Source organism: Podarcis erhardii (assembly GCF_964252035.2).
Source record: "Podarcis erhardii genome assembly, chromosome: 10".
In the NCBI taxonomy this organism is placed as follows: domain Eukaryota; kingdom Metazoa; phylum Chordata; class Lepidosauria; order Squamata; family Lacertidae; genus Podarcis; species Podarcis erhardii.
In genome coordinates, this window is record NC_138500.1 from 36,901,512 (window position 1) to 36,928,349 (window position 26,838).

Consider the following 26,838-nt stretch of genomic DNA (forward strand, 5'->3'; position numbering starts at 1 on the left):
TTGCTTGGCTGGCAAAGATGAACTGAACCCACACAGTGGGTGGGTTAAGTATGTAAGGCGATGGGGTGTTTGATCTTCCCCTTACCCCACAAAATAAAAGACAGAGAAATTCAGAAAAGAGCACGTTTTTGAGTATTTGGCTCCATATGCAGCCACTTCGAACTGCAATGTCTTCCGCTTCCCATAAAGTGTCCTGGGAGCTATAATTTAAGGAGTTCAGAGTTGTTAGGAGACACCCATTCCCCTCAGACAGACACAATTGCCAGTGACTTAACAATCAATTCCACTTCCTGGGGAACTCTGGGAATTGTAGCTATTTGAGGAGAATAAGGGTCTCCTAAGAACTTTCAGCACCTTTGACAAAATACAGTCAAACAGCTTTCCATTCTGTTAGATCAGAAAGAGAAATGGATTGTGGCTAGGTATGGTATTTTCCAGGCAAATTTTCTCCAGAAGTTGTACCTATTTTCTCCAGTAAGCTTAAGCTGTGCCTGAACTTCCCTTCTTTTCCAAAGCACAGAAGTGAGAGTGTCTAACCTTGGACTGCATATCTGGTCCTGGGGAATGTGGCCAAATGGGCCTTCTGCATGTATACAAGGGAAATAGTGTGACCTATATTAGTTGCTTGGAGACCAGATTTTCAGAGGCTCTTTGTGTGCCTGTGTTTGTACCCTAACAGGATTTCCGGGATTCAGTAGCACATGCTTCCAGGCAACTTGGAAAGCCAGTCATTGAAGACAGGATCCTGAACCAGATCCTGTACTACCTACCTCAACTGTATGAGCTTAATCGGGACCTCCTGAGAGAACTCGAAGAGCGGCTGTCCCACTGGTAACTACATAGTCAGAGCACAGATTCCTGCTTACTTATTGGTTAGAATATTGGGATATTCAGGCTTCTAGTAATGTGTGCTGTTTTTAGACCACAAAGTTGAATTACGAATATATGATGTTGCAATGCTGCTATTTTTGAACTGTGATTTTCCCTGGATATGTGTGTGTGTGTGTGTGTGTGTGTGTGTGTGTTTATGTACTCACATATATTAGTAGTTTGCAGCTAGATTGGCTATTGGGGTCAAAGGTACTAAGTTCCTTTCCCTCTTCATCTTTACTTTCTATGACCAAATCACTCCTGACTAAATGAGCCTTTTTTTAATGTCATTTGACCCTGCTTGGCTGTGTTTGCTATTTTTGCCATAGGCTATTTGGGTGATTGGGGCTGAGCCAGGTCAGGACTATGACATGGGAGGAGGAAGGCTTTAACTATTTGTTCCACCATACTCCTAGTCAAGCCTCCTGCTGCCATTTGGCTGCTAATTGCAGTGGGAAAATAGCAGCCATTGGTACCAATGGGTGCTTTCCTCCCACTTTGAATAGCAGGCATCCCCCCACATCTGGATCAGGGCTGTGGCAGAAAGGGTTAAAGCTCCACCTACCCCAAATGTCTATATGTGAAAACTCTCTTTCTCTCAAGGCCAAGCAACATTAATAGCATCGTGTTTTGTTAGGGCCTGAGTTCTGCTAGGCAGTGTAGCAAGGATGGAAAAGGAGATGGAAGAAAATCTGAATTTTTGTCATACCTTTTGTTCTTATGAAGCCAAGTCAGATAAATCTTGACTAGGCTTACAAGGGCCCCTCTTTTTACCTTGAAGGGTATATATGAAGAAGTGAGGCTTGTCCAATGGCCAGGTTTAGCTCAAAGGCTACTAGCTGCCCCCTTCTGATTTAGATGCCCGTTTCAATAGCAGTCCTCTGGAACATGTTGTTAAATTGCAAACACTTTCATTCTTAACACATGAAAGGGACTGAGCAGGGGGTCGCAGAGGAGGCCTGGGGGTGGGCACTGTTTTCCCAGGATGGAGGTTGAGGTCCTTGTGTAGAAGGAATAGAAAGAGGGAGAAATATGCCCCCTCCGTCATGCATTCTTCAGGTTTAAGTTCTAATTGTCCATGGTGTTAAATTCTAGGATTGACCACCAGCGAATTGCTGATATATTTTTGAAAAAAGGACCATACCTAAAGATGTATTCAACGTACATCAAAGAATTTGATAGGAATGTAGCTCTCCTAGATGAGCAATGCAAGAAGAACCCTGGGTTTGCTGCTGTTGTTCGAGACTTTGAGGTAATGGAACCTTTTATCAATGGTGTCAGATGATACATTCCATCTTTTGACTTTAGTTTTCTCTAAGGCCTGGTTTGTACAATGCCAGAATACAAAATGCACACACATGTCTCTTGTCGGATATAGTGTACATATTTTTTTCACTTTTGGTCCCTTTTTAAAATGCATGTGAGCAGAGATTCTACACATCCCCCATAGTAGCTTGGATCTTTTTTAAAGGATCAAGAAGCAAGCGATAAGAATAACATCTGGTAAGCAACACATGTACATCGTATTTGGGCATAATATGTAACTGGAAATAAGTAAACATTCTCTTTACGATTATTGTATAACCAAAGTTCTGCAAGGGAAGTACAGCAGAGCAAATGACTGGAAATTTAAAACACCCAAGTCAGAATTCTAACTGAAACATTCATTCTTAAAAGCACTGATTCTTCAAAGATACAATATCATGAAGAGTGTCTTGGAATCTCTTTGTGATCAAAAGATTTTGTTTGCCATATTGTAGTTTAAAAAATGTATCTAGTTCTGTTGACAGATAAAACCTATACATTTAATGAATTGGCAGAACCTGGTATGGAAAGCAACAATCGAAACTGATATATATTTTATTTTATGAAGTTTGATGACCGTGGACTTACAGCTAGCAAGGAGGTTTGCATCAGATGCAATTTGGCAGCAGCATTCTTTGTCTGTTCTCTCATCCAGTGAAATGTATAACTGAGGTTAAGAAAATAAATGTAAACAAGAAAGGAAGTAATATTTTCTCTATTAATGAGGCTCTCATCAGCCCTGTACAAGTCTTCTGTCCGCAATAAATGACTTTTTCAGGCCATTTGAACTGAATGGAATGTTAGAAGCCGGTCAAGCCTCTTGGCCGAGTCTCTTTCCATTTGAGATTCAGTCTTCTGCCAAAATGCAAATCCAAAGCATCGTGCTGCCATGTTTCCTTAGTTATTGCTTGTTGAGTCTATACCTTATGTTGATCTGAGGCACCATGCGTTCATCTAAATTAGTCCTCAGATTTGTAAAGTCAGAAAATCCTTATTTTCTATCACACTTTGCTGCTGCCTGTCTGCTTTGTATGTGGCGCTAAAGTAGCCACAATTATACTTTGCTCATATGGGGGTGTGGAGGAAATGATCAGAATGGTGAAGCTGTTGGTGTCATAGCATGCTGACATGTTGGCTAAATTCTACATCTATATAAATGCGAGCCAGCCTAAAGTCTTCTATTGGTTGCTTGTAGGGTGAGCATTTGGGGCTTTTTAGTTTAGAGAAAAGGCAAATAAAAGGGGACATGATTGAAGTGTGTAAAAGTATGCATGGTATTGAGAAACTGCGTAGAGAAACATTTTTATCCCTCATAATCAGGGCCCCAGAGTAAGACCTTTGGAGACCCTAAGCACTTAAAAGATTTTGGTGCCCCCATATAGATCTAATTCAAAATATTGTTTCATTTAATGGCTAATTCAGCCCTGCTCTTAATACTAGAACTCGGGGACATCTAATGAAACTTAAATGCTGGAAGATTCAGTACAGTCAAAAGGAAATACTTACGTTACCCCTTCCAACTCTACAATTCTATGATTCTGTGATTCACAAACACATCATTAAACCATGGAATTAACTCCCATAAGAGGTAGTGATGTCCACCAATTAGACGGCTTTAAAAGAGGATTAGACAAATTCCTGGAGGATAGGGCTATCAGTGGCTACCAGATAACTATACTCTACCTCCACTATATGCTTCTGAATACCAGTTGCTGGACTAGATGAGCCACTGGCTTCATCAAAACTTCTTTCTGCAAAGGCAAAACCACAATTGAATAACAGCCCATTTTTTAAAAAAAGAAAGAAAAAGCCAATACAGCTTGCAGACAGTAGCAAGAGTAAACTATTTGGTCTGGTTCAGGCAAGTTGTTTTAAAAGAATGTTAAGTTTCAAAATCCTGGGTGTTTTCTTTTTCAGATGAGCTCCCGCTGCGCGAACTTGGCACTGAAGCACTATTTGCTTAAGCCAGTTCAGAGGATTCCCCAGTACAGGCTGCTTTTGACAGGTAAGAGCTAAAAGCCAATGCTCTACAGGTAGCAAACCTCAATTCACTAAGAATATTTTTACCTGAATTCAAATGCGCGGAAAAATTATTGTACAGAGAAATTCTTCTGCAGTGGATAAAAATGCAAAGGAAGAGCACAGCTGATTCTTTTTCGTCTTCTGCTGAATAAATGTTGATGGTGATAAGCATCAGGGCTATGATGTTATGCTATGTTTCCACAGCTGTTCATTCTGGTTCTGCTGTTCAGGGTAGAAGAGTATTGATTTCTAAAGGGAAAGGGAAGCTCTGAAAACTGATATAATATAAATATTTTTCTTATACCAAGTGTTGATCCATGCATATGCTCTTATTTTGGTCATGTTGTTATAGATTTAGCTATAGTTAAAAAAACAAATCCATACTCTACTACTCCTTTGTAAAATTGACTTTCCTTTTTTCCCCCTATTGCCATAAGGCAATATAAAAACATTTATTAGGATATATTCCCTATAGAGCATGGCAGGACTTCTGTGTAAACACGCATATCATGGCACTGTAACAGAATCCTTGCTCTTTGATGTTGAGAGTAGTCTATGGATTCTGCATAGTCCCACCTTCCCACCTTGGCTCCTTTCTGCTGTTTCCTTACCAGTGTGTGGGAACTTCAGCCGTCTATGGACCTCTAATATGTCTCACTGGCCATGCCCTGAACATATAATCCCTTTACTATGAATCTACACAAAAAGTTGCTTTGAAATTTCCTGAATTGATGGTCACTACATGCGACCGTAAACATTAGCGTTGCCACGAACCCGGAAGTGCCATGAAAAGGATCAAAAATGGCCCTAAAAGAGTGTGAAAACAGCAAACATGTTCAAAAACAGAGTGTAGCAGAAATATCAGGTTTATTGCTAAAGATGCAGAGAACATGATTTACGCTGAGTTAGTGAATTCCACATTATTGAGACTTCCTCACTCTATTTTCTTTTTCTTGCGTAGTGTAAGTGCTTTGGCAAGTCAGGAGCTGTAAATGTTAGGTTTGACATTATTGCTCTTGGGCTTTGAGAAAGACCGTATAACAAAATGAAGAAGAAACCAATTTCACAACTTGTCTTCTGCGGGTCTTCTGAGCATCATTTCTGTTAAGAAGCTCCTCAGCTGAATCCTCAAATATAGGACTCAATGAATAGTCAAGGGTGCTAATTACTCTGATGTAGAAAAGGGATGTGCACACCAATTTGCTATACATAATATAGCTTGTTACATAAAATATACTTTCTCTAAAACACTTCTATACATATTGGGTTAGAGCCATTGCCCTTCCACAAAGGAAAAGACCCCTTCATTTATGAGATACAGGAGAAGCACTCTCCAGAAGAAGCAATTTTTGATGATTCCCCAGTTCCCCTGCAGCTCATAGCACTATTTCCCATAGTCTTCTGGAGGGTCCACTAACCCTCTGGAACAGCTTTTCTGGAGCACAGGAGACTACAAGTGAGAAGGAGAAATAAACAAACATCACCTTTTCATCCCCACTTCCTGCAGCAGGTAACATAGATCAAAAACCTTGCACATGCAGGATCTCGAGTTGAGCTCTGGGATGCCCTAGCTTAACTTAATTCCTGACAGACTGAATTCCAGGAGCAAAACGAGTAGGCCTTCCTCTGACTCAAGAGTGTAGTCATTTCTTTCCCTTCCTCCTGTTTATTCATATCCATTTGGCCTTCCTCACCTTTATCCTATAAACTATTATTATTTGTCACATCCTTCTCTAGGGCTTGTCTGCTTGCCAGAAAAATATCCACTGCTTTGCTTTTCTCAGCTGCTGTAAGAGTTCTTTCACTGCTGCTTATGACTCTGCAAAAATGCTGTGTTTGCCTAGAAATTACCGTGTGGAATTTTGTCCCCCATGTTGTCATTGTGAAAAAATCCAAGTCTGTAACGTAAACTTATAGTTAGTGCTTGAGGTTGAAGAAGAGCAGTGCTAATTACTGTACTGTAAACTCAGAAAACCACTGGGGAATAATCACCACTTCTGTGTGAGAGATCTGCATGAACACGCAGTCAGAAAGATCAGCCAGACTGCTGCTGTTCATCATCCCTGACTGGCAGAGAAGTTATTGAAGGGGTGGTGGCTGGAGTACAGCATGCTCACTCTCAGAGGATGGTCTGAGGTCACATGATGCAGCCACCTTGCAAAAAAAAGCTAAGCAGGTCTAGGTCCCCTCCAAGCTTCTATCATGAGGAGTATAGCATCTAGATCAAGGGAAGTAATAGTGCCACTGTATTCTGCTCTGGTCAGACCTCACCTGGAGTACTGTGTCCAGTTCTGGGCACCACAGTTCAAGAAGGACACTGACAAACTGGAACGTGTCCAGAGGAGGGCAACCAAAATGGTCAAAGGCCTGGAAACGATGCCTTATGAAGAACGGCTAAGGGAGCTGGGCATGTTTAGCCTGGAGAAGAGGAGGTTAAGGGGTGATATGATAGCCATGTTCAAATATATAAAAGGATGTCACATAGAGGAGGGAGAAAGGTTGTTTTCTGCTGCTCCAGAGAAGCGGACACAGAGCAATGGTTCCAAACCGCAAGAAAGAAGATTCCACCTAAACATTAGGAAGAACTTCCTGACAGTAAGAGCTGTTCGACAGTGGAATTTGCTGCCAAGGAGTGTGGTGGAGTCTCCTTCTTTGGAGGTCTTTAAGCAGAGGCTTGACAACCATATGTCAGGAGTGCTCTGATGGTGTTTCCTGCTTGGCAGGGGGTTGGACTCGATGGCCCTTGTGGTCTCTTCCAACTCTATGATTCTATGAGATCCACAATGGAAATAATGGTGCATCATAAGTGCAGTACAGTGGTACCTTGGGTTACAGACGTTTCAGGTTACAGACTCCACTAACCCAGAAATAGTACCTCGGGTTAAGAACTTTGCTTCAGGATGAGAACAGAAATCGTGCGGCGGCGCCAGCACAGTGGCAGCTGAAGGCCTCATTAGCTAAAGTGGTACCTCAGGTTAAGAATGGACCTCCAGAACAAATTAAGTTCTTAACCCGAGGTACCACTGTAAATTGTGTGTGTTAGCAATCCCTCAGAGGTAAAAGGCTGTCCAGTCTGCCCATTCAGTCACAATCTACTTGTGTCTCCTGCCACCCATTTTAGAAGCTTAACAGCACTGTACTTGCCTGGCTGTGTTTCAGTCTGACCCCTCCCCCAACCTATTCTTTCTTACCAAGATGCTTGCTGCCTTCTTGGGGGGGGGGGGGAGAAGAGAGCAAGCACCATATTTATGCTGCCTTTATGTTTAAAAAAATCATAAACCATATAACAAAAAATAGATTAGGGGGCACTATACATATGCATTTTAAACCTACAAATATGACATGAAACCTAAGCAACAATGTGATGGAACTAAGGGGAATAAAATTATTCAATCATCTCAAAGCGTCGTAATTTAAAATGCCTGGCATATAGAAAGATTCTAATATGGCACCAGAAATAATACAGTGTTGGTGCTCAGTATGCCTTCCTTGGGAGGGGATTTCAATGTTTCAAGAAGCACCAGGGAGAAGATCCTCTCCTTAATATATGCATAAGGCACTTCTAGAAATACCGTGGACCAGTGCTTAAACCACGTGCATTCAGAGTACATTTCAGCCACATTAAACATGATTAAGTCCCTTTGAAATCAGTGAGTGTGAGGACTTTTTGTAAATGTGCAAACCTTTTCGGAGACGTAATAATCTTATAGCTCAACTGGGCCACCTAGAGGTTCATTGTAATAACTTCATCCAGTTCTCTTCCTTAATAACATTTCTCTTTCCACAGATTATTTAAAGAACCTCTTAGAAGATTCGGCTGACTTCAGAGATACTCAGGGTAATTGCTTTTATAGTAGTTAGTCCATAGTTTAATGAAAAAAACACATCTTCTTGAATTTATGGGTGTGTGTCGTTTCATTGGTGGCACAGCCACAACAAGGCTGGATCCAGAGTTTCTGCAAGGGAGAAAGTTTCACTTTCAGGTTTCTTGGGTTACACTTCTCTTGCAGTGGCCTGCATGTTTGCTCTTAGGATTGGGGCGCATCCTCTGAACAGCAGGAAAGGTGGCATAGGAAGCTCCCAGGGTGAGGAAATTGCCAGAGATTTCCTTGCTTCACTTCCAGTCATGTTTGTTTGTTTGTTTAATTAATTAATTAATTAATTATACCCTGCCCATCTGGCTGGGTTGCCCCAGCCACTCTGGGCATCTTCCAACATGTATAAAAACACTTTTTTTATCGGTGGGGGGGAATTAAATACCTCCTGATGTAAGCACCACTGGTTCAGGAATCCATGAAGGTCAGAAATAACTTCTACAAGGCCAGTGCTAATGCTCTGTGTTATATCTGCTGGCTATTTTAAGGCTACAGAGGTTCCTGATATAAAAACACTGAGGGATAATGGGGTATGAACTCTTCTGTGTCAGGGGGCAAAGGCCATATTATGTTTGACTGCAGACCTTCCTCAGGCCTAATGTAGCCTGATAGCTTTTAGTTGCCTCTGTTGAGAAGATAAGCTTCTTACTCTCACAGTTGGGAGGTTTAAAATCTCACGCATTCTTTCCTATTTTCCTGATGTTTGTTGATGCTGTGGAAATGTATCCCCCCCCCCACGCCAACTACTGTTTTAAGATTTATTCCAGTGTCCTTACCTTTTCAGGAATCGTTTTCAGATATAACAACTTTAGAAAACATACCCAAAAAATTACCTTTCCCAACCCTCCCTGTTGAGCACAGTAGTGTCATTTATTATTATACAGATGTTTCCAAATTAAATGAAGGTGTCTTGCCATGTCCCCATGAGTAGTGAGTGGTCGATAATCATGTTTCTTTGTTAATCTATATGAAATAAATCTAAACCATATTGCATAAAAAAATTCTGTTCTTGTATTTTCCCCTTGATCTTGAACTTTGTTGGTCAACTTTTACATTAAGTGTGGAAATACAAGGTCCTTTCCATTAAACTTAGGTGTCTTTAATACTGACACATACTGTAGTCAATGCTGAAATACATTTTGTTTTGTTTTGTTTTCAAGATGCTCTTGCTGTTGTGATAGAAGTGGCTAACCATGCTAATGACATCATGAAACAGGGAGTAAGTATCTCAGTTATGGAATAATGATGGTGATAATGGTGATAATAATTATGATTATAAATATTATTTATCTATTAATCTCTTCCCATGAGGCTTCCTGTAGTAATTTATGATATAATATTAACATATATAAAAGCCACATATATAAGAAAAGTCAAATGAATAACATATAAATTTTAAAGCATATATATTATATCATCAATTTAAAAGAACAGCCCATATGAAAAATCAGTTCAAATACTATACAGACAAAAACTGGGATAAAGACTTCCATTTTGAAGGCTTTTTGAAAGGACAGTTTAATATGGTTTTCAGCAGCTTTGTGGGGTTTCATTTCTCTTGTCTGTCTGTATTTTGCCATTTTACTTTAGCTGTATACTAGTAAGCCCAACCTTGTGGATATCAGTTTGAACCATGACACATTTGTGTTGCCTGGAAAGCTCATAGATCTTTAGATAGAAGACATGATTATACATGACTTTAATGGGTCACTTGAAGCAACTTCAGTTTCTTTACAAATGAGAAACAAGGGAGGGAACATGGAGCTTTTTACTGTTATGGGCAGTGTGTGTTAAATTGTGGAGGCCTGTGTGTAGAGCTAACCCTGCAGTTTTAGGCCCTAAGGCTTAAATCTCCTGTGTTCAGCTCCTTTAATTCAGCAAATATTACTTTTCGGATTTGTGTAGTTTTTTTCAAACTGGTACACATCATAGAATATGGAAGTGTATTTGACTTCAACACTTCTAGAGCCAATTAGAGTGAGCAAGCTGTCTGGCTCCCTGGTGTTCACAGAGGATTCTTCCGCCATGGAACTTTTCATCAGTTTGTTTACAAGAACTTTATTTATGCTTCCACCCTCTAGGACAACTTTCAGAAACTTATGCAAATACAGTACAGCTTAAACGGTCATCATGAGATTGTACAGCCAGGGAGGGTAAGTTCACCAACAAGCAAACAGTAGGTTGCGAAAAGCAAACAAACCTTAGTGTGTGAAAACTACTTTTATGGCCCATTTATAAGGTTTTAGTTCTAAAAGGGAAAAGGAAGATCTGGGGTTTCTTTTTCTTTGTTTCATCAGTCACCTCCATCTGTGACAGTAACTCTTGCCTCTGCAAAGGCAAAGGTGCTAATTCCTGTGATGGGAATAAGACAAACAAAGGTTTGTGCCACTTCTGTAGCCCATTAGTCTAGTTTGTAGTGCACTGTGGGGGTCTGCTTTGACCAGTGATGGCCAAACTTGGCCCTCCAGCTGTTTTGGGACTACAATTCCCATCATCCCTGACCACTGATAGCTAGGGATGATGGGAGTTGTAGTCCCAAAACAGCTGGAGGGCCAAGTTTGGCCATCACTGGCTTAGACCAACCTTGCTCAACCTGGTGCTGTGCAGATATTTTGAACTACCAACTCCTATGATGTTGGCTGACTGATGGGAATTATATTTCCATATGTCTGGAGGACACTAGGCTGGAAAAGTCTAGCTTAGGCCAACCAACCAAACATTTGTCCATAAGAGCAAACTCCTAGGGGCTGAGGTCCCTTTGGCTTCCCCAATAAAATATTTGAGGGGACCCCCCCAAAAAAAAACATTGATGGGTATTGCCATACAAATGGTGTGTGTGCATCAAGTCATGTAATTGATTAGGTGGGGCGGGGCTTACCTTCTCCCCGCCCCTCCCAATATTTTATTCAAGTTGGCACCCCTGTATTTGCCCAGGCCACATTGCCATACTGCCTCTGGGCAGAATGAGTAGGTCCCATTCCCACTTGACTTGCAAAAGCAGCATCCTGGCCTTACAGACTACTTCTAGTACTAGGAGTAGCTGTTTCTCTCCTAGCAATCCCACCATCTCTCTTTTAGCAGTGCCCTTTCCTGTCTCTGCAGTATTGCTCTGTTGTCTTATTGGGCTCTTGACTAGTATGTACTTAATACTATGTTTGAAAATGGAACAGCTCTCGCACTCTCCTTGGGAGAGTTTTATACTCCTAGCAGCTGACTACATTTATTTATTTGCTTGCTTGAATGCCCAGGTCTTTTTGAAAGAAGGAACGTTGATGAAACTGTCCAGGAAGGTTATGCAGCCACGAATGTTTTTTTTGGTAAGATGCCATGGATGTTTTTACATACCTAATGCTAGAGTGATTTCATAATGGTGCAGTCTGTCCCCACTGCAATTTCAAAAACAAAAGCTAGCAACTCCAGTTAATGGTTTTGAATAATTTATATTTCAGTTTATACTATCATTGTCTCCTTTTCACAGTGGTTTTATGAATAAAGCATCTTTTCTCTCTTGCTTGGTGGTTTTTATGTAGCATTTATTTTTGAAAAATGTTCTGCTCAAAGTCTGAGGTTCTTTTTCAGATGCTTCAGGGTCTTTGATCAAATACAATCAAGGCAACTATTTAGCATTTAAAACAAAATAAAAAAATTCCTTCCAGTAGCACCTTAAAGACCAACTGAGTTAGTTCTAGGTATGAGCTTTCGTGTGCATGCACACTTCTTCAGATACTTCTTCAGATGGTATCTGAAGAAGTGTGCATGCACACGAAAGCTCATACCTAGAACTAACTCAGTTGGTCTTTAAGGTGCTACTGGAAGGAATTTTTTTATTTTGTTTTGACCATGGCAGACCAACACGGCTACCTATCTGTATTTAGCATTTAGCTATACTTGTAAAAAAAATTTTAATCTATCCTAGAATAATGTTATTAAAATGATTCTTTGCTTATCAAGGAAACAAGGACATACTGCAAAAGCAAGTTTCTAATATTTAAATTGCCAGATCTGAATTTGATTAAGCTTCATGCATTCAACATCATTTGGGTGAACTTTGCAAGAAAAAATAATAATGGTTGTTGTTGTTGTTAATGTTAATGATGATAAATGGTCCCAGTGAATTTTGGCCACAGCGTGGCTTCCTCTGCATGCAACTTAATGAAATCCTTGTGCTGAGTAGCCTACACATGGGGACCTGAGGAGAAAAAGGTCACAGGATGTTCCTAACAGAGAGGACAAACTTGGGTCACCCCTTGCCTGGCTACAGAATATTGTTATGGGCCCAGCATAGCCTGGGGACGGGGACAGCCTGTCCTGCTTCACCACCTAAGGTGGAAGGGGAATGGGCCCCCTGCCAATCCCACCACTTCTGTCATCATAAATGCACCCCCCCCCCACTGAAAGGGGGACATTCTGCAAGGCCTTGCTACTTGTCTTTTCTGCCCCAGGGGCAGGAAAAACAAGGACAATGGGGGAAGAAAGAGGGCAGAGATGGTCTTTTGCACCTTGCTCTGTGTCGGAGGAAGTTGATATGTGAAACGTACAAAAGTCCCTATATGTTACATGTAGTTTCAGTTACTTTTTAAAAATATTTATATTGCAGTTTAATGATGCTCTGCTGTATACAACTCCCGTACAGTCTGGAATGTATAAACTCAACAACATGCTGTCGCTGGCTGGAATGAAAGTGAGTAGATAAAATTTCTTCTGTAACATGTTTTTGTCACTCACAGCTTGAACGCCTGCCCAGACATTTAATGTGTGCTAAGATATACTATAATGCTGATAAAGAGTACAGTCTTTCATTTACTGATAGCCTTTTGTGCTTCTTAACTTGCTTGAGAGCCAGTGTAGTGTAGTTGTTAAGAACGGTAGTCTCGTAAACTGGGGAACCGGGTTCGCGTCTCCGCTCCTCCACATGCAGCTGCTGGGTGACCTTGGGCCAGTCGCACTTCTTTGAAGTCTCTCAGCCCCACTCACCTCACAGAGTGTTTGTTGTGGGGGGAGGAAGGGAAAGGAGAATGTTAGCTGCTTTGAGACTCCTTAAAGGGAGTGAAAGGCGGGATATCAAATCCAAACTCCTCCTCCTCCTCCTCCTCCTCCTCCTCCTCCTCCTCTTCTTCTTCTTCTTCTTCTTCTTCTTCTTCTTCTTCTTATGTGTATCTTTCCCTGCTTCACTAATAGTCCCAGGGTACATTCATAGATAAAAAAATGTAACATCAAGTCGAAAATATACAATCTCATAAAACTGTATTAGTTTGTGATCAAAACAATTTAAAACAGTATTCAGTTGAAGGAAGATACCTTATCTTTGTACAATACAGTTCACCACAGTCCCCCGCCCTTCCCCAAAGGCTATGCCAACAAAAGACATACTGTGCAAGATCTGTCTTTGAGGACAGAGCACTCCACAACCTGGGAAGGGGAGCACTGCAGAATAGGCCCCCTCTCATGCTACTGCTCTGAGAAAAAATGGCCTGGTTTACATGTTACATTAAGCCAAGCTATGTCTTAGCATAGCACAGACTCCCAGGAAGGAGATCATGACCACTTTGCCTCTCTGAAGTAATTTTGCTGCTGTACCATGCTGAATTTAGCCATGGCTTGGCATGTTGTTTGAATGCAGGCTTGTGGTTTAAATCCCTCCAGACTAACCATGAGCAGTAGCCGAGGATTGTTGTTGGTTTGTGGCTCATGGCTACTCTGGAGAGACCAGAACTACGAGCCCAGATATGGATGGCATGCTAAAGTGAAGGACTGAGGAGGAGTGAATCTGCCACGATCTCTTCACTGGGAGTTGGTACCTTCACTCTTAGGCATGTTTCAGCTTACTGTGATGTGCGAACCAGGCCAGATATTTTCATCGTTCCAATACTGTATCTGGGTTTCCCAGATTAAAAGCTATTTTTTTCTCCTGCAAATGTTACTCCTTTTGTGTGTGTGTTGAAATTGTCTTCTGCTTCTAATTTCTGAAACTACTGTACTGGTTTGTTACGCCTTTTTCCTTTGCTAAGCCTTTTGAGATGGCAGGTTGACAGAACGTTTGTTTTTCTTGTTTTACAACTGGATTATTCATTCTTTTTCCTTCCTAGGTTAGAAAGCCAACCCATGAAGCTTACCAGAATGAACTGAACATAGAAAGTGTAGAGCGATCTTTCATCCTGTCAGCAAGGTATGCTGAGATAAAAGGATAAGCTGCTTAGTTATGTTGGGTGTGAGAAAGTTGCTTTACAATCAGCTACTAGACCATGTTCAATGTCTTGTTGTTAACATATAAAGCCTTAAACAATTTGGGACCTGGTTACCTGAAAGACCACCTGCCCTTAAAGAGATGTGTAAGATCACATAGATCAACTGGGAAATTTTTACTTTACAGCACCCTACAGAATGTCATAGAGTGGTGACCTAAAAACGGGCATTTTCTGCTGTTTCCCTGTAATATGGAACGCCGTGCTCTCTGCCATACATGAAGTAGTGACCATCAAAACTTTTTGCTCAGGCTTTCCCTGTTCCAAGAGATTGGACCCTGCTTTATGTATTTGAATCTCCTGTATTTTGTTTGATTCACTTTTATGTTTCTCTGTTTATATTGCTATTTTATTGGTTTTACATTATGTTTTTGTTTTAATGATACATTACTTGGTTGTTAGACTGTAACATTAAGTGGTATATAAATGCTTTTAAATAAACAAATTGTCGTATGTGTTTTACCCCCAACAGTTCTGCCACGGAAAGAGATGAGTGGTTAGAAGCCATCTCCAGGTCAATCGAAGAATATACAAAGAAAAGAATCACTTTTAACCCCAGTAAAAGTATTGAAGAGGTATGTCCAAATTGTTCTGGTCCAAATTGTTGCTTGTACACACTGTATGGCAGTGATGGTGATTTGGGTCCATAGACCTGTTATGCATGCCAAAGGCACAAGTGTTTAACACCAGGAGAAAAGGCCGGTTGTTTGTCCTGTGTTGATAACTGTTACATAGCTAGTGTGTTACTGGAGAATGATTTTTCAGTAGTACAATAGGAGAAACATCTTAACAGTAAGAACACTTCAACTGTGGAATCAATTACCTAGTAGAGTGATCGTTTGATGAAGGCCTTGTGGGCTATCAGAGTCCAACTTGATACTTGACCCAGGAAATCCAGAACTAGGGCATAGCCAACAGATAATCTCCAGCATGAAGACCTCCAGTGAAAGAGAGACCATTACTTTACCAGGTACTTGGTCCCATTGTTGAACTACTCTTACTGTAAGTTTTAAGAAAAATAATATGGGTGGGGAACCTCTGACCTGCAGGCCTAGTAAGGCCCAACAAGGGCTGTGATTTGGCCTGCAGGCCATTTTATTCAAATTGCACTCACCTGTAATGTCAGGTGTGGGGCAGGTAAGGATGTAGCTACAAAAGAACAACCAGGAGCTTAAAATGAGCTCCTGATTGTTCCTTTGCATGTGTGGCTCACTGATGGCTCCAGTCATCTCAATGGCACTGTGAGCCCCATTGGGACCAACTGCATGAAGGAGTTCTCTGTCAGGAACTCCCTTGTGCAGCAGAAAGGGCTTGCTGTCAGCAAAACCCACTTTGCCGATTTGCTGGTGCGATTTGGAATTAGCCTTCACCTGCAAATGGACATTTTTTCTCTCTCTACAGTGTCCTGCCCTGCTGGTAGGTTTTAGTTCCCCACCAGATGCTTGATAGTAAAGTAACAAATTAAAACATTTGTTAAAACATGCTCCTCTTGGGGGAGTTTTCTGCAATTGAATCTCAAATATATGCAATGGGCCCAAATGATCTCCTCCCCCTATGCCTCCTTGATGAAAGCTTTCTGTCCCGTTCCCTCCCCACACCCCCAAATTCACACTGAAGTCTGCTAAAAATAATTCAGTTCAATTTCATCACCTGGTGAAGAGTTGTAATATGTACAGCACTAGTTAGAAAACTAGAACATCATGGTGGTTGTTTCTTTAAATCTGTAATCATGTGAGATTTTCTTTCCTCTCTCCCTTAGGCAGACCCAGAAAAAGAGACCGAAGATAGTCCTATAGGGTCAAAGGCGCCAATTTGGATTCCTGATACTAGAGCTACCATGTGTATGATCTGTACTAGTGAGTTCACACTCACATGGAGAAGACACCATTGCAGAGCATGTGGGAAGGTTGGAAACATTTCACAGCCTTATTGTAGATATTAATAAAAATATTCAGTGGTTGGACTTGACTGCTCTGCAGCCTGTTAAGCAAATGTTGCAGTTTTGATAAGATCACACTGCGGTGCATTCAGTGAGCCAGGGAAACTTTCCTATCAGTCAAGCCACAATTTTGGCTTTTCAGTCTAGGGGGGAAAACAAGTAACGGGGGGTGGGGGGACATGATAGAGATGTGCAAAATGATGTATTATGTGGGGGAAGTGGATACAGAAACATTTTTCTCCCTCTTTCATAATACCAGAATCTGAATGAAGCGGAATGTTAGAAGATTCAGGACAGAGGATATAAAAAACGGTTTTCATACAATGCATGGAATTTGCTTCCTCAAGATGTAATGGTGTCCAGAAACTCTGACGGCTTTAAAACAGGATTAGAAAGAAATCAAAGAGGATAAGTGCTATGACTGTCTGCTTGTCAGGGTGGCTATACATTGCTTCCCGTATTGAAGGTGACACGCCTTTGAATACCAGCTGCTGGGGAGCCTGAGTGAGGATATTGTATAGGCATCTGCTTAACACTGCGGAGAAAGGATGCTGGACTAGATGGGTCATTGGCCGGGTCCAGCAGGACTCTAATAGGAAAGCTCTCTGATTGTTTTGAACCACATATCTTAATCATCTTAAAATGTTAACTAGAGGTGTGTGGTGTGTGTACTTCATGTTTCTTTTTCCTTTCCAGATAATCTGCCAAGCTTGTTCATCAAATAAGCATGGGCTAGACTATATGAAACATCACTCTGCAAGAGTATGTGACCATTGCTTTAATGAGTTACAAAAACAGGGTAAGGTAAAAACTTTGTCTAAACCAGGTTTTCAATTTTTGATGCTTCTGTTTTGGCTACAAACATATTTTAAGGGCATGTAAACCCGCTAGGCTGAAGCTGTCTTCATTTCAGCATGGCTTGTAGTGGCACAATTTTTTGAGGATTAAATAGAACAGAATCAAATTCCCAAAAGAGAATAATAATGCAACATCGTTTTAGTTTTAAACAATGTGGTTCTCCAGATGAAAATATACTTCTCAGATTAAATATCCTTTCCTGCTTTGCTCATGTTTTACATAAGTGCATGGATTAACTCGCATTGCACTTTACAGTTGATTTAATATGGATGGCAGTGTTAGTAAAAGCTTACATCCATTTTGCAGCAGTTTTGCAAGAGAATATTGTTTTAATCATCACCCCCAAATACTGTACTTGTCCACCATCATGCTGTGTTCAGAAGGCAGGCTTGTTCACTGAAAAGGGGACCATAGGTTTAAGCACATTCAAAACTGCAATATAATTGCTCTCATATGTACAAATAGTATGTGAGAAACTAGAATGACAATAATCTCAGGGTGGGCTGATGGTGTGCACTTAAAACTTGCAATTTGTGAAGAAATTCACTTTAAATTGAGGTTTCCATTTGTATGAAGTACAAAAGTAACTGTTTCCATTTCAGATAAGCTGAACACACCTCCTAAAAATGGTTCCCCAGTAAATCACAGAACTCCGTCTAGCACCTTATCCACAGTGTTGCACAGTATCCCATCTGGAAGAAAGCAGAAAAAGATCCCAGCTGCTCTCAAGGAAGTATGTGTTACATAGTCTAAGTATGAAATTATCTGTTTTTATTAACGGCGTCATTGCTAAGCTTTAGTAAAATGCTTTTAGAAGGGATATCTATTTGAGTGGGGCATCTTACTTTTTTTAGTATAGACTTATAGTAGGACAGATAGTTGAAATATATTTAGTCAGGTGTGGTTGAAGATGACCGTATTTTTCGCCCTATAGGACGCACCGGCCCATAGGACGCACCTAGTTTTTTGGGGGGGAAATCAAGGAAAAAATTTTTATTTCCCCCCCAGGTTTGCGCAGCCATCCCCAAGCTAGAAGAGGGAGACAGAGCGCTCGGCCTCCCTCTTCTGCCTTCAGGGACAGCCTCTCTAGCCTCCGTGGGGCAGCGGCTTGCCCCGCTGTCCCCTGAGCTTGAGGGCTGGCGATGGGGAGAAGCAAGCTTGCTTCTCCCCCCCGCCAGCCTCCAAACCAGGGCCGGGAATAGCAGGGTGGTGGCGCTCCGCCTCCCCGCTATCCCGCGAGCTTGTGGGGCTGGCGGGGGGGAGAAGCAAGCTTGCTTCTCCCCCCCCCCCCGCCAGCCTCCGGATCAGGTTGGGGAATAGCGGGGTGGCGCCGCTCCGCCTCCCCGCTGTCCCCTGAGCTTTTGGGCTGCAGGCTGCTGCCCGCAAGCCTTGCGAGCCCGCGGGACCTCCCGCCGGGCTCGCAAGGCTTGCGGATAGCTTCCTGAAGCCTGGAGAGCGAGAGGGGTCGGTACTCACCGACCCCTCTCGCTCTCCAGGCTTCAGCGAAAGCCTGCATTCGCCCCATAGGACGCACACACATTTCCCCTTCATTTTTTAAGGGGAAAAAGTGCGTCCTATAGGGCGAAAAATACGGTAATTAGCACTGTGCTGCTCTCTTGGTGCAACCCATTGCTACTATCAAATCTCCTTCTCTGCCCCAGATATTTTATTGCCCTGTGTTACCTGTCTCCAATTCCTTCCATGGCTAGGGAATTTGAATTGTGGGAAGTGTGGTGGAATAAAACCTTCCTCCCTCTTACCTCTTATTATGGGACCAAGTACATGACTTGTTAGATTTAAGCCAGGTACAAACCAGGGATCCCAACGCTAACGTTTAACTTTCAGAGTTAAACTAAACTTTGCAAAAATTCTTCTGGGCGCATAGATGGGAGAGATGACTATGTGAGGTCTTTGGTTTAGTATGTAGAAACCTGACCATTATATTTCTTGTGCTTCTTGCAATTGGTGAAATACCAGTGATTTGCACAAACATTTCTATTTTGGTCACCAGGTTAAAAGAGTGGGAAGGGCTGTCCTTCGTACCTTCCTCTCTACTTGCTTCAACATTCTTGGGCAAAGTACTTGTGCTCCAGTAGGCCACATATGTTGTTGCAGACTTCCATTTATACAGTTGTATTAATATTCTACTGCACCATGTGGGAAATGAATAGTCACAACGCAGCATTCCCAAAGTGAAAGAGAGAAATAGAGTCTGTTAGAAGGAGGAGACTGTTCAGGAGACTCATAGAAGAGTTATAGAAAGAGATGGCAGAGATGGGGGAAGGCTTCCACAACGCTGGATATGATTTTTGTGAATGTATGTTCATGCAATATCAAAATTTAAAAATGACTGGATAATTATTTGTTAAGCTGCAAAAAGGAAAAGATATTTATGCATATGAATTGCTGTTCTGTCCCATTTCAGTTGAATATTTACCGTGCTCATATTTAGCATGGTAGTATGCTATTTCTTTGCATATACTGATGCAGAGCATTCGCAGAATCTCAATTAGGCAACCTTTCCCCCCTTGTCTGCTTCCCAAAGAAACATCATACAGCCTGAGGAATTTCATGAAACAAATTATTTATGTAGCTTAATTGTGTCCATATACCAGCTGTTGCTGTAGGAAACCTTTTAGCACCCACTGTTGTTTGGAGTTACTTTAATTCTTGATGTATTCTCTGTGTGTATTGCACATGCATGTTCCCTGGATGTTACGTGCAGTACCTTCAATATGCTGCCTTGATAGATTGTTGACGCAGAAAAGTGCAGTGTGCAGTTTGGCCCATCTCTCTCTCTAGGGATGCTGTCTTACTGCCAATTGATTTTTCATGCTAAAGGCATCTCTTTCTGGAAAAGTGGTGAATTTATTTAGAATACCTTTTAGCTTTATTACCCTTTATAGCTATGTCCTGTTGGAAATAGTGTTGGGTGCTTTTATCCATACTGTTCACATTGAACTGTACTTGAAGCTGCAGTTAGGAATTTTAAAAGGTGTGTATAAATCCTCTCTCTACAGTTTGCATTAAAATTATCATTATAGGGTAAAATCTAGGAAGATGCATCTAATGGAAAATATTAATTAGAACAACAACTTTCTTTTATAGCACTTTCTGTCAGGGGATACACCTGGCATGCCTTGCAGTCACTCGCATTGTTCTGATTTGAGACTAACAACCCTTAATGTCCCAGCTACTCATTCTAATCTAACCCAGTCATCCTTACCTTTTAATAGTCACTGGAATCATCTTGTGGTAGCCTTAGGCTACTAAAAATTTATTACTCATCTTTCTAAAGAACAGTGAAAATGAAAAATTGAGAGAATTTTATGGTTTGGAATCCCCCTTGGGACATAATAGACACCTATTGTAGGAAAGCCACTCTCACATTTTGGAGAGAATATCTGTGGTCTGGATTGTGGGAGTAGAAGAATATCTGCAATACGTTTTACGTTGCTTCACCTTAGCACGTGCTCAGCATATGGAACATATAGCATGCTCAGAGAACATTGTATACCGCCTTCCATTTCAAGGAAATGTCTCCTCTTCCTCCAACTCTTTCATTAACTAACTCCTAGTTTGTACTGAGATTCTTGATCATATTTATTGCTATATTTCAAGGAGAAATGAGTTCAAGGTTGTTTCCAATGCTAGCCCTGCTCAGAGTAGGCCCAATGAAGTTAATTTACATGACTAAATTAGGTTCATTAATTTCAATAGATCTATTTTGAGTAGAACTTCAATTCTGCTTTGAAATGAGTGCTGAAAGGATTATAACCAATCCTGGAAAACACAGCACAAGTTACCAGTGCCTAGCAACTTACTGTGAGAGCTCAGGTTTTCTCAGCTGGAAATTGTGGCATATCCTTAGCGTCATGTATAATGTTATGTTATTTCAGGCCTTTTTAGCAGGATTATAATAAAGATATTGATACCAACATTTCCGGTTAGATGAAGAATGTTGGTATAATCAAAACATTATTTGTTCAGTCTCATGCACTCTTACGAGTACCATGTTTGTTCTAATTTCAGGTATCTGCAAATACAGAAGATTCTTCAATGAGTGGCTATTTATACAGATCAAAGGGCAGCAAAAAACCATGGAAACACCTGTGGTTTGTGATAAAAAATAAAGTGCTCTACACATATGCTGCTAGTGAGGTGAGAAATCAGATCTCACAAGTTAATGTAGAACATTGCATGGTTGAATGAGTGGGATGCTGGGAGTCTAAAGGCCTGCTCAGACATGGGAGCTTTCAGAAAATCACTGAAAATAGTGGCCGGTTGTGATGGGGCAGAGCTGCACTCCCAACACTGGTGGTGCTATAGCTTGCTTGGGTGGAGGCAGAGTCGAGACTCTGTAGACACACTGGTCAGAGCACTGGATTGGTTCTGCTGCTGTATCCACTGCCTGCTCCTCCCCTCTGATTAAATAGACAAAATGAGATACAAATGATGTTGAAATCACATAAGGAAACCTTAAGATCCATCCCATCTGGTGCTGCGTTGATATTGCATGAAACACCTTTTTTGTACGCTATTGACACCTCAGATTATTTTGCAAAATGGTTACAGTAGTTTTCTTTGTAAAATTAGGATGTGGCTGCATTGGAGAGCCAGCCTTTATTGGGATTTACAGTTGCTGAAGTCAAAGATGAATACTCGGAATCTAAACTTTTCCATTTGCTGCACAAGAATACTTTATTTTATATATTCAAAGCGGATGACCCCCATTCAGCACAAAAGTAAGTGAGCTTTTTTTTTTTTTTTAAATGCTAATTAAAAAATCTCATGATTATTTTCAAAGTTTTATTAGGGAATTTATAACTATACAGTTTTGTAGAAGTATATACAGGTATGATTGACCTGTCCATTTCAGTCAGAAGAGGTTCCTCAAGTTCCCATACAAAGTCTCTGCCGCCCTCACAAACTGCAGAAAATTAGGGAAAGGATTAAAATGCCCCATACTTGCACTAGGCTTTTGTAGAAAGAACAAGCAGAAACTTGCTGGCTCTGTAAAGTGCAGAAGAATGAGAGAGAAAACTATGTATTTCTCCCTAGACCCATACATTGAATATCAGCAAGCTGTATGCTGGTTCAAGACTGGATACTGCTCAAAATATACTTTCATTCTAATCTCATGGTTCTTTGCAGTTTTCATTAATGATTTTGAAAGCTATTCAATAGTGTCTGTATATACCATACTTTTCCGTGTATAAGACTGTTAAGTTGTGGGTGAACATATCAGATGACACAGCGATTCTTCAAACAGCTCTTGTTTATTCAGAGGCCAGAACAGAACTGAGCTGAAGGGCTCAGTCAGCCTGCTTATATAGAGCTCCGTACACATAATTGTAACAACTTTCTAAAACTATCCAATCACTGAACGTCACTTTCGATCCCTTATTTGCATAACTATCTACAGTATCCCCCTGCTGGCCCAGGGTGAGAATTTCAGTACATAACAAAGACTCTAAAATAAGGTTCAAAATTGGGGCTCGTCTTATACACGGATAGTATAAGAAAATTTTTACTCTAAAATAAGGTTCAAAATTGGGGCTCGTCTTATACACGGATAGTATCTCCCCCCATTTTCTTAAATCGGAGTCCCCCAAAATAGGGGGCATCTTATACATGGGGGCATCTTATAGACGGAAAAATACAGTACTTTATAAATATTGTGACAAATTGAGTTGAAAGTTTTCAATTATACAAGCTCTGGAAACCATTCTGTTTGCTCAAAATATATTAAATGCTTTTCCTTTTCAAACAGGTGGATAGAAGCTTTTCAAGAAGCCACAATATTGTAGCATGCTTGCTTTGTTACTTAAAGGAAAGAAAGTCCGATGACAAAGTCAATACTATGGTTCTGTTTATTGAAGGGTCATCAGATTTTACAAGCATCAACCTAAACAAAGCTGGATTGTTCACTGGCGTTAACGTCTTTGTTGAGGAGTAATTATTTTTAAAGAAATGTGTATACTTGTCTTTTTGTCATACAAAAAGTGTTATTTATTAAAAACTTTGTCACTGTTTTACTTAATGGTCAGAATCATTTCTGAGATTCACATTGAATTCCAAAGTGTCCTTGACCTTAGGGAATTTTGTTTGTTGAAAAGTTGTAGCAGGCCATTGCTCCTTGGTTTGTCATGGGCACAATTTCAGGCTTCCTGTTCATTTTGCTTTTGGAAAGTTTAAGGAGCAAGGCCTTTCAGCAGGCTCTCTCAGGCCTCTGCTTATGCTTATTTTTAATCTGTGATAATTTGACTGAAATGCTGTCCAGTCTTTCTCAGTGCAAGGTAGATTAATAGTTTCTGAGCCCTTTCTAAGTATACATATAGAAAGATTCGTGAACATGTAACACTTCCATATGTGCACTTAAACTAAATTACTTCCATCGATTATATGCTGTTCTCGGCTGACTCCAGAATAGCACAATGAAACGATGAGTCTGTGTATTCAATTTCACTTCAAAGAGTTAATATCCACTTGCAAAAGTTGCCTGTTAATTCCCCCCGCCCTTGTTTTTAAAGGAAAGCTGAATGGATTATTATTCTACCTGCCCATGCAACATTACACCACAGATGGTATCAAATCATAAATACCAAAGTGATTTTAAAATTAATATTCATTGTATTTTCATGACGTGTGAATTAGATCATTCAAGCAGGAAAAAGCTTGTTTTCAGCATGAGAACTTTTCCTTGACACATGCTTCCCCACAGAAACAAAAGAATGTCACATACATACTGTAGAATATGATAGCTAAGGGCTTAACAGGGGGGTTTTAAATTTTCTGTACTATTTTAACACAAGCTGAAACTGGAATTCTAGTATCAAGAATGCACAATATTTTGGGGGAATAACATTGACAAGGAATGTCATTCTGGTTTTCATTCACAATTTGATCTGCTGGACACGTCAAAAATTCTTTCTATTGTATTTTTTATATTAGCAAACTGTTACTTAAAATGAAAGCACTCAATTAGTAATTTTATATTTATTTAATATTTGGAAAATGTGTGTATATAATAATTGAAACTAGTACTACTATAATATAGGACAAGTCAGGGAAATAGTATTTAGAACATTAGGAAGGTGGGTAATTATGCAATTCTTGTATCTATGCTGAAAATATCCTGGTGGACAATAGGATACTTTGGTGTTCACCAAGTTGCTTGTTCACATCATTGTTCTTAATTATTTTTACAACGTGGAAGAAGAATAAAGTATCTGTTGAGTTTTTTGTTTGCTTCTAGTACAAGGGTGTTGTATCAAAAGCATCACTAACAGAAAAATTGCCTTGTTGCCAAAGATGAGCATATGGTCCCAAAGATTTTGCTTTATCTTTGGGAATGTGTATTTTTTATTTTTAAATATATTGGCTGGCCTATGTGGGATAAAAAATAACTGATTTCATGTTAGTAGGTGTCTGTTTTCAATGGGAAAATTCAAAACAGAGGAACTACTTCCGTATTAAAATGGTTTTTTAACTGAGGAGCTATTCTGTATAGTCCAGCTTTCCCCAGCTGGTGCCTTTCAGCTGTTGTTGGACTACAGCTTCCATGATCCTTGACCATGCTGGCTGGGACTAATGGAAATTAGGAGTCCAGCAACATCTGGAGTGCACAGCTTGAAGGCTGGTACACTCTGCTCCCACCCCACAGTCCCAATTTGTCTTGGACCATGTACAGAGTGTGCTATACACTACATTTTTTGCTCAACAGTGAACCCCAAGGTGATTGCCTAAGAGTTCTTAATAAGTAAGAAGAATGATAGCAAAATACCAAGGAGTTTGCTAGTATAGGAATTTCGCCTAAAGCAGAAGTGGGAAGCCACTTTTAGCTCAAGGGATGGAATCCCAAAATGGCCAACTTTCTGCAGGTCTTATTGACAGCTGGGTGGGGCCACCCAAGTGCCAATTACCTGGCATATCACACTAGTTGATATGAAATATTAAGAGCACACTTTAAAGTAGTATTCATCAACCTTGGGTCCCCAGATGTTGTTGGACTACAATACCCATAAGCTCTGACCGTTGGCTAAGTTTGCCAGTCCAACAGCACCCAAGGTTGAATAATACTGCTCTAAAGCTTAAGTGTACTCCCAGTTCCTCCTTCACAGCCATGCCCTGATTTTGAGCCTTTTTTCTGAAAAAGGCACTGTGTTCAAAAAGCACTGAATTCAAGTGTGACTACAAAGGAAGAATTGGGAGCACACTTGGAGACCTGAGGCTGATATGAGTTGTAGCCCCAAAACAGCTGGACGGCACTAGGTTGGCAGAGGCTGCTCCTGAGTATTTGAAAAGAAATGTAAGACTGCAAATACCACTACCATTATGAACCAAGTAACTAACAATATGCGGTTGCAATCTAGGCAGCCCCTTTAGTCTTGTGTGAGGGTGCTGGGCCCTTTCACTCTTCCCCCTGCTCTTAATAGAAGCATCTTGGTGCTGAATCTGGAAACATTTTGAAGTATAGTTCAGAAATGGCTTGGTCAGTAGAGCTGCCATTAGCGGGAAGGGAGAAATGAATCAAAAGATGTTCTGTGTGCAATGTTGTTGCAAGATGACCTTCTGGGTTCTGATTTACTTAATTACTACTGCTGTGGTCTGGTTTAGAGGGAGCTGATATAGTGATTTACTCCTTGTCAAGTAGATGCTATAGAATAGAGCAAGCAATATTGTTTGCAATTAAGTGTCTGCAAAAAAGGAATGTGGTATGTTTATGTAATCCCTTAACAATTTAAGAAATATGCTTAACAGGTTTCAGTGGTCTCAAGTGTAGAAGTGTCACAGAATGTAAGAGGCACTTACAGTTTTGTTTCAACTACTGTTCTATAATTTTTCAAGTGCTCTTATAGATTGTACTGACAATAACTGAATGAACAGAACCCTTAATGTTGCAAATTAAAACAACTGAAAGTAATTAGAAATATGTAGTTACGTTTTTATCAAAATAAATTTGAAGTGTCTCCCTTGCCCAGTGGCAAATGAGTAAAAGCAGAGTCTCCTGAATATAATAAACACTGTGTGCGTGTTGATAAAATATTACACTAACCTGCTTGCCCAAAATATTCTGGCCACTAAATTTGGATTTGACAGCCATATGGCTGACAATGTTTCTCTGTCCCCTGTGCATTTCTTTCCGAAGAAACCTAGCTTGGGTCCTGTAATGAGGTGCCCGCAAATCAGTCACAGTTATGGAGTTTGTGTGTATTTTAAAATAAAACAGAGATGTGCTATACCTGGTTGTATTTCTGGTAGTTTCTACTGCACTGTCAGCCCCCCAGGATGCTTGCTGCTCTTTTTAGCAGCCATTCACTTAGAAGAGCCTTGTAAAATAAGTAATTTATAAATAAAATGTTGTAATTTTTGTTGCATATTGGTTTTAATTACTGTACACTTGTCTTCATTATTTGTTTTGTAAGCCACCAAGGAAGTATTTATTGATGGGTGGCTATATAAATTTAATAAATAAATAAAATAAGACCATACTAGTCTACAAAATGTTTTATTAGTCTTCCAGGGCCAGGCAAAAGAGGGACAGAGTTTTGCATTTCTATGTTGGCCATGGAGAGGTGGTCCTCTTTTGGCAACCCACTTGGTTGCTAAGTTGGACACAGAGGGACAAAGCAATCCATCCCTCCTCAGTTAGCCTGACACTCACACCCCTCAATACAATTTCTTGTCTATCATTTAAATACAAGTCTACGCTACAGCGTATACC

At 40.5% G+C, this 26,838-nt stretch overlaps 1 protein-coding gene across 2 annotated transcripts in view; it reads left to right on the top strand.

Annotated features, from left to right (window-relative positions):
- The window catches only part of FGD6 (FYVE, RhoGEF and PH domain containing 6), a 51,482-nt gene extending 25,438 nt beyond the window's left edge, over positions 1-26,044 (top strand). Inside the window, exons 6-21 of one of the 2 annotated variants that reach the window (XM_081878194.1) lie at positions 680-831; positions 1,966-2,122; positions 4,093-4,180; positions 7,985-8,035; positions 9,233-9,291; positions 10,154-10,225; positions 11,321-11,389; positions 12,670-12,753; positions 14,159-14,238; positions 14,787-14,889; positions 16,074-16,220; positions 16,950-17,052; positions 17,714-17,844; positions 21,144-21,272; positions 21,708-21,856; positions 22,885-26,044. In XM_081878194.1, the coding sequence (XP_081734320.1) occupies positions 680-831; positions 1,966-2,122; positions 4,093-4,180; positions 7,985-8,035; positions 9,233-9,291; positions 10,154-10,225; positions 11,321-11,389; positions 12,670-12,753; positions 14,159-14,238; positions 14,787-14,889; positions 16,074-16,220; positions 16,950-17,052; positions 17,714-17,844; positions 21,144-21,272; positions 21,708-21,856; positions 22,885-22,921 (1,611 nt within the window). In that variant the 3' untranslated portion in view covers positions 22,922-26,044. The other variant, XM_081878195.1, reaches the window with a different exon arrangement.
- Positions 26,045-26,838: the final 794 nt, after the last annotated feature.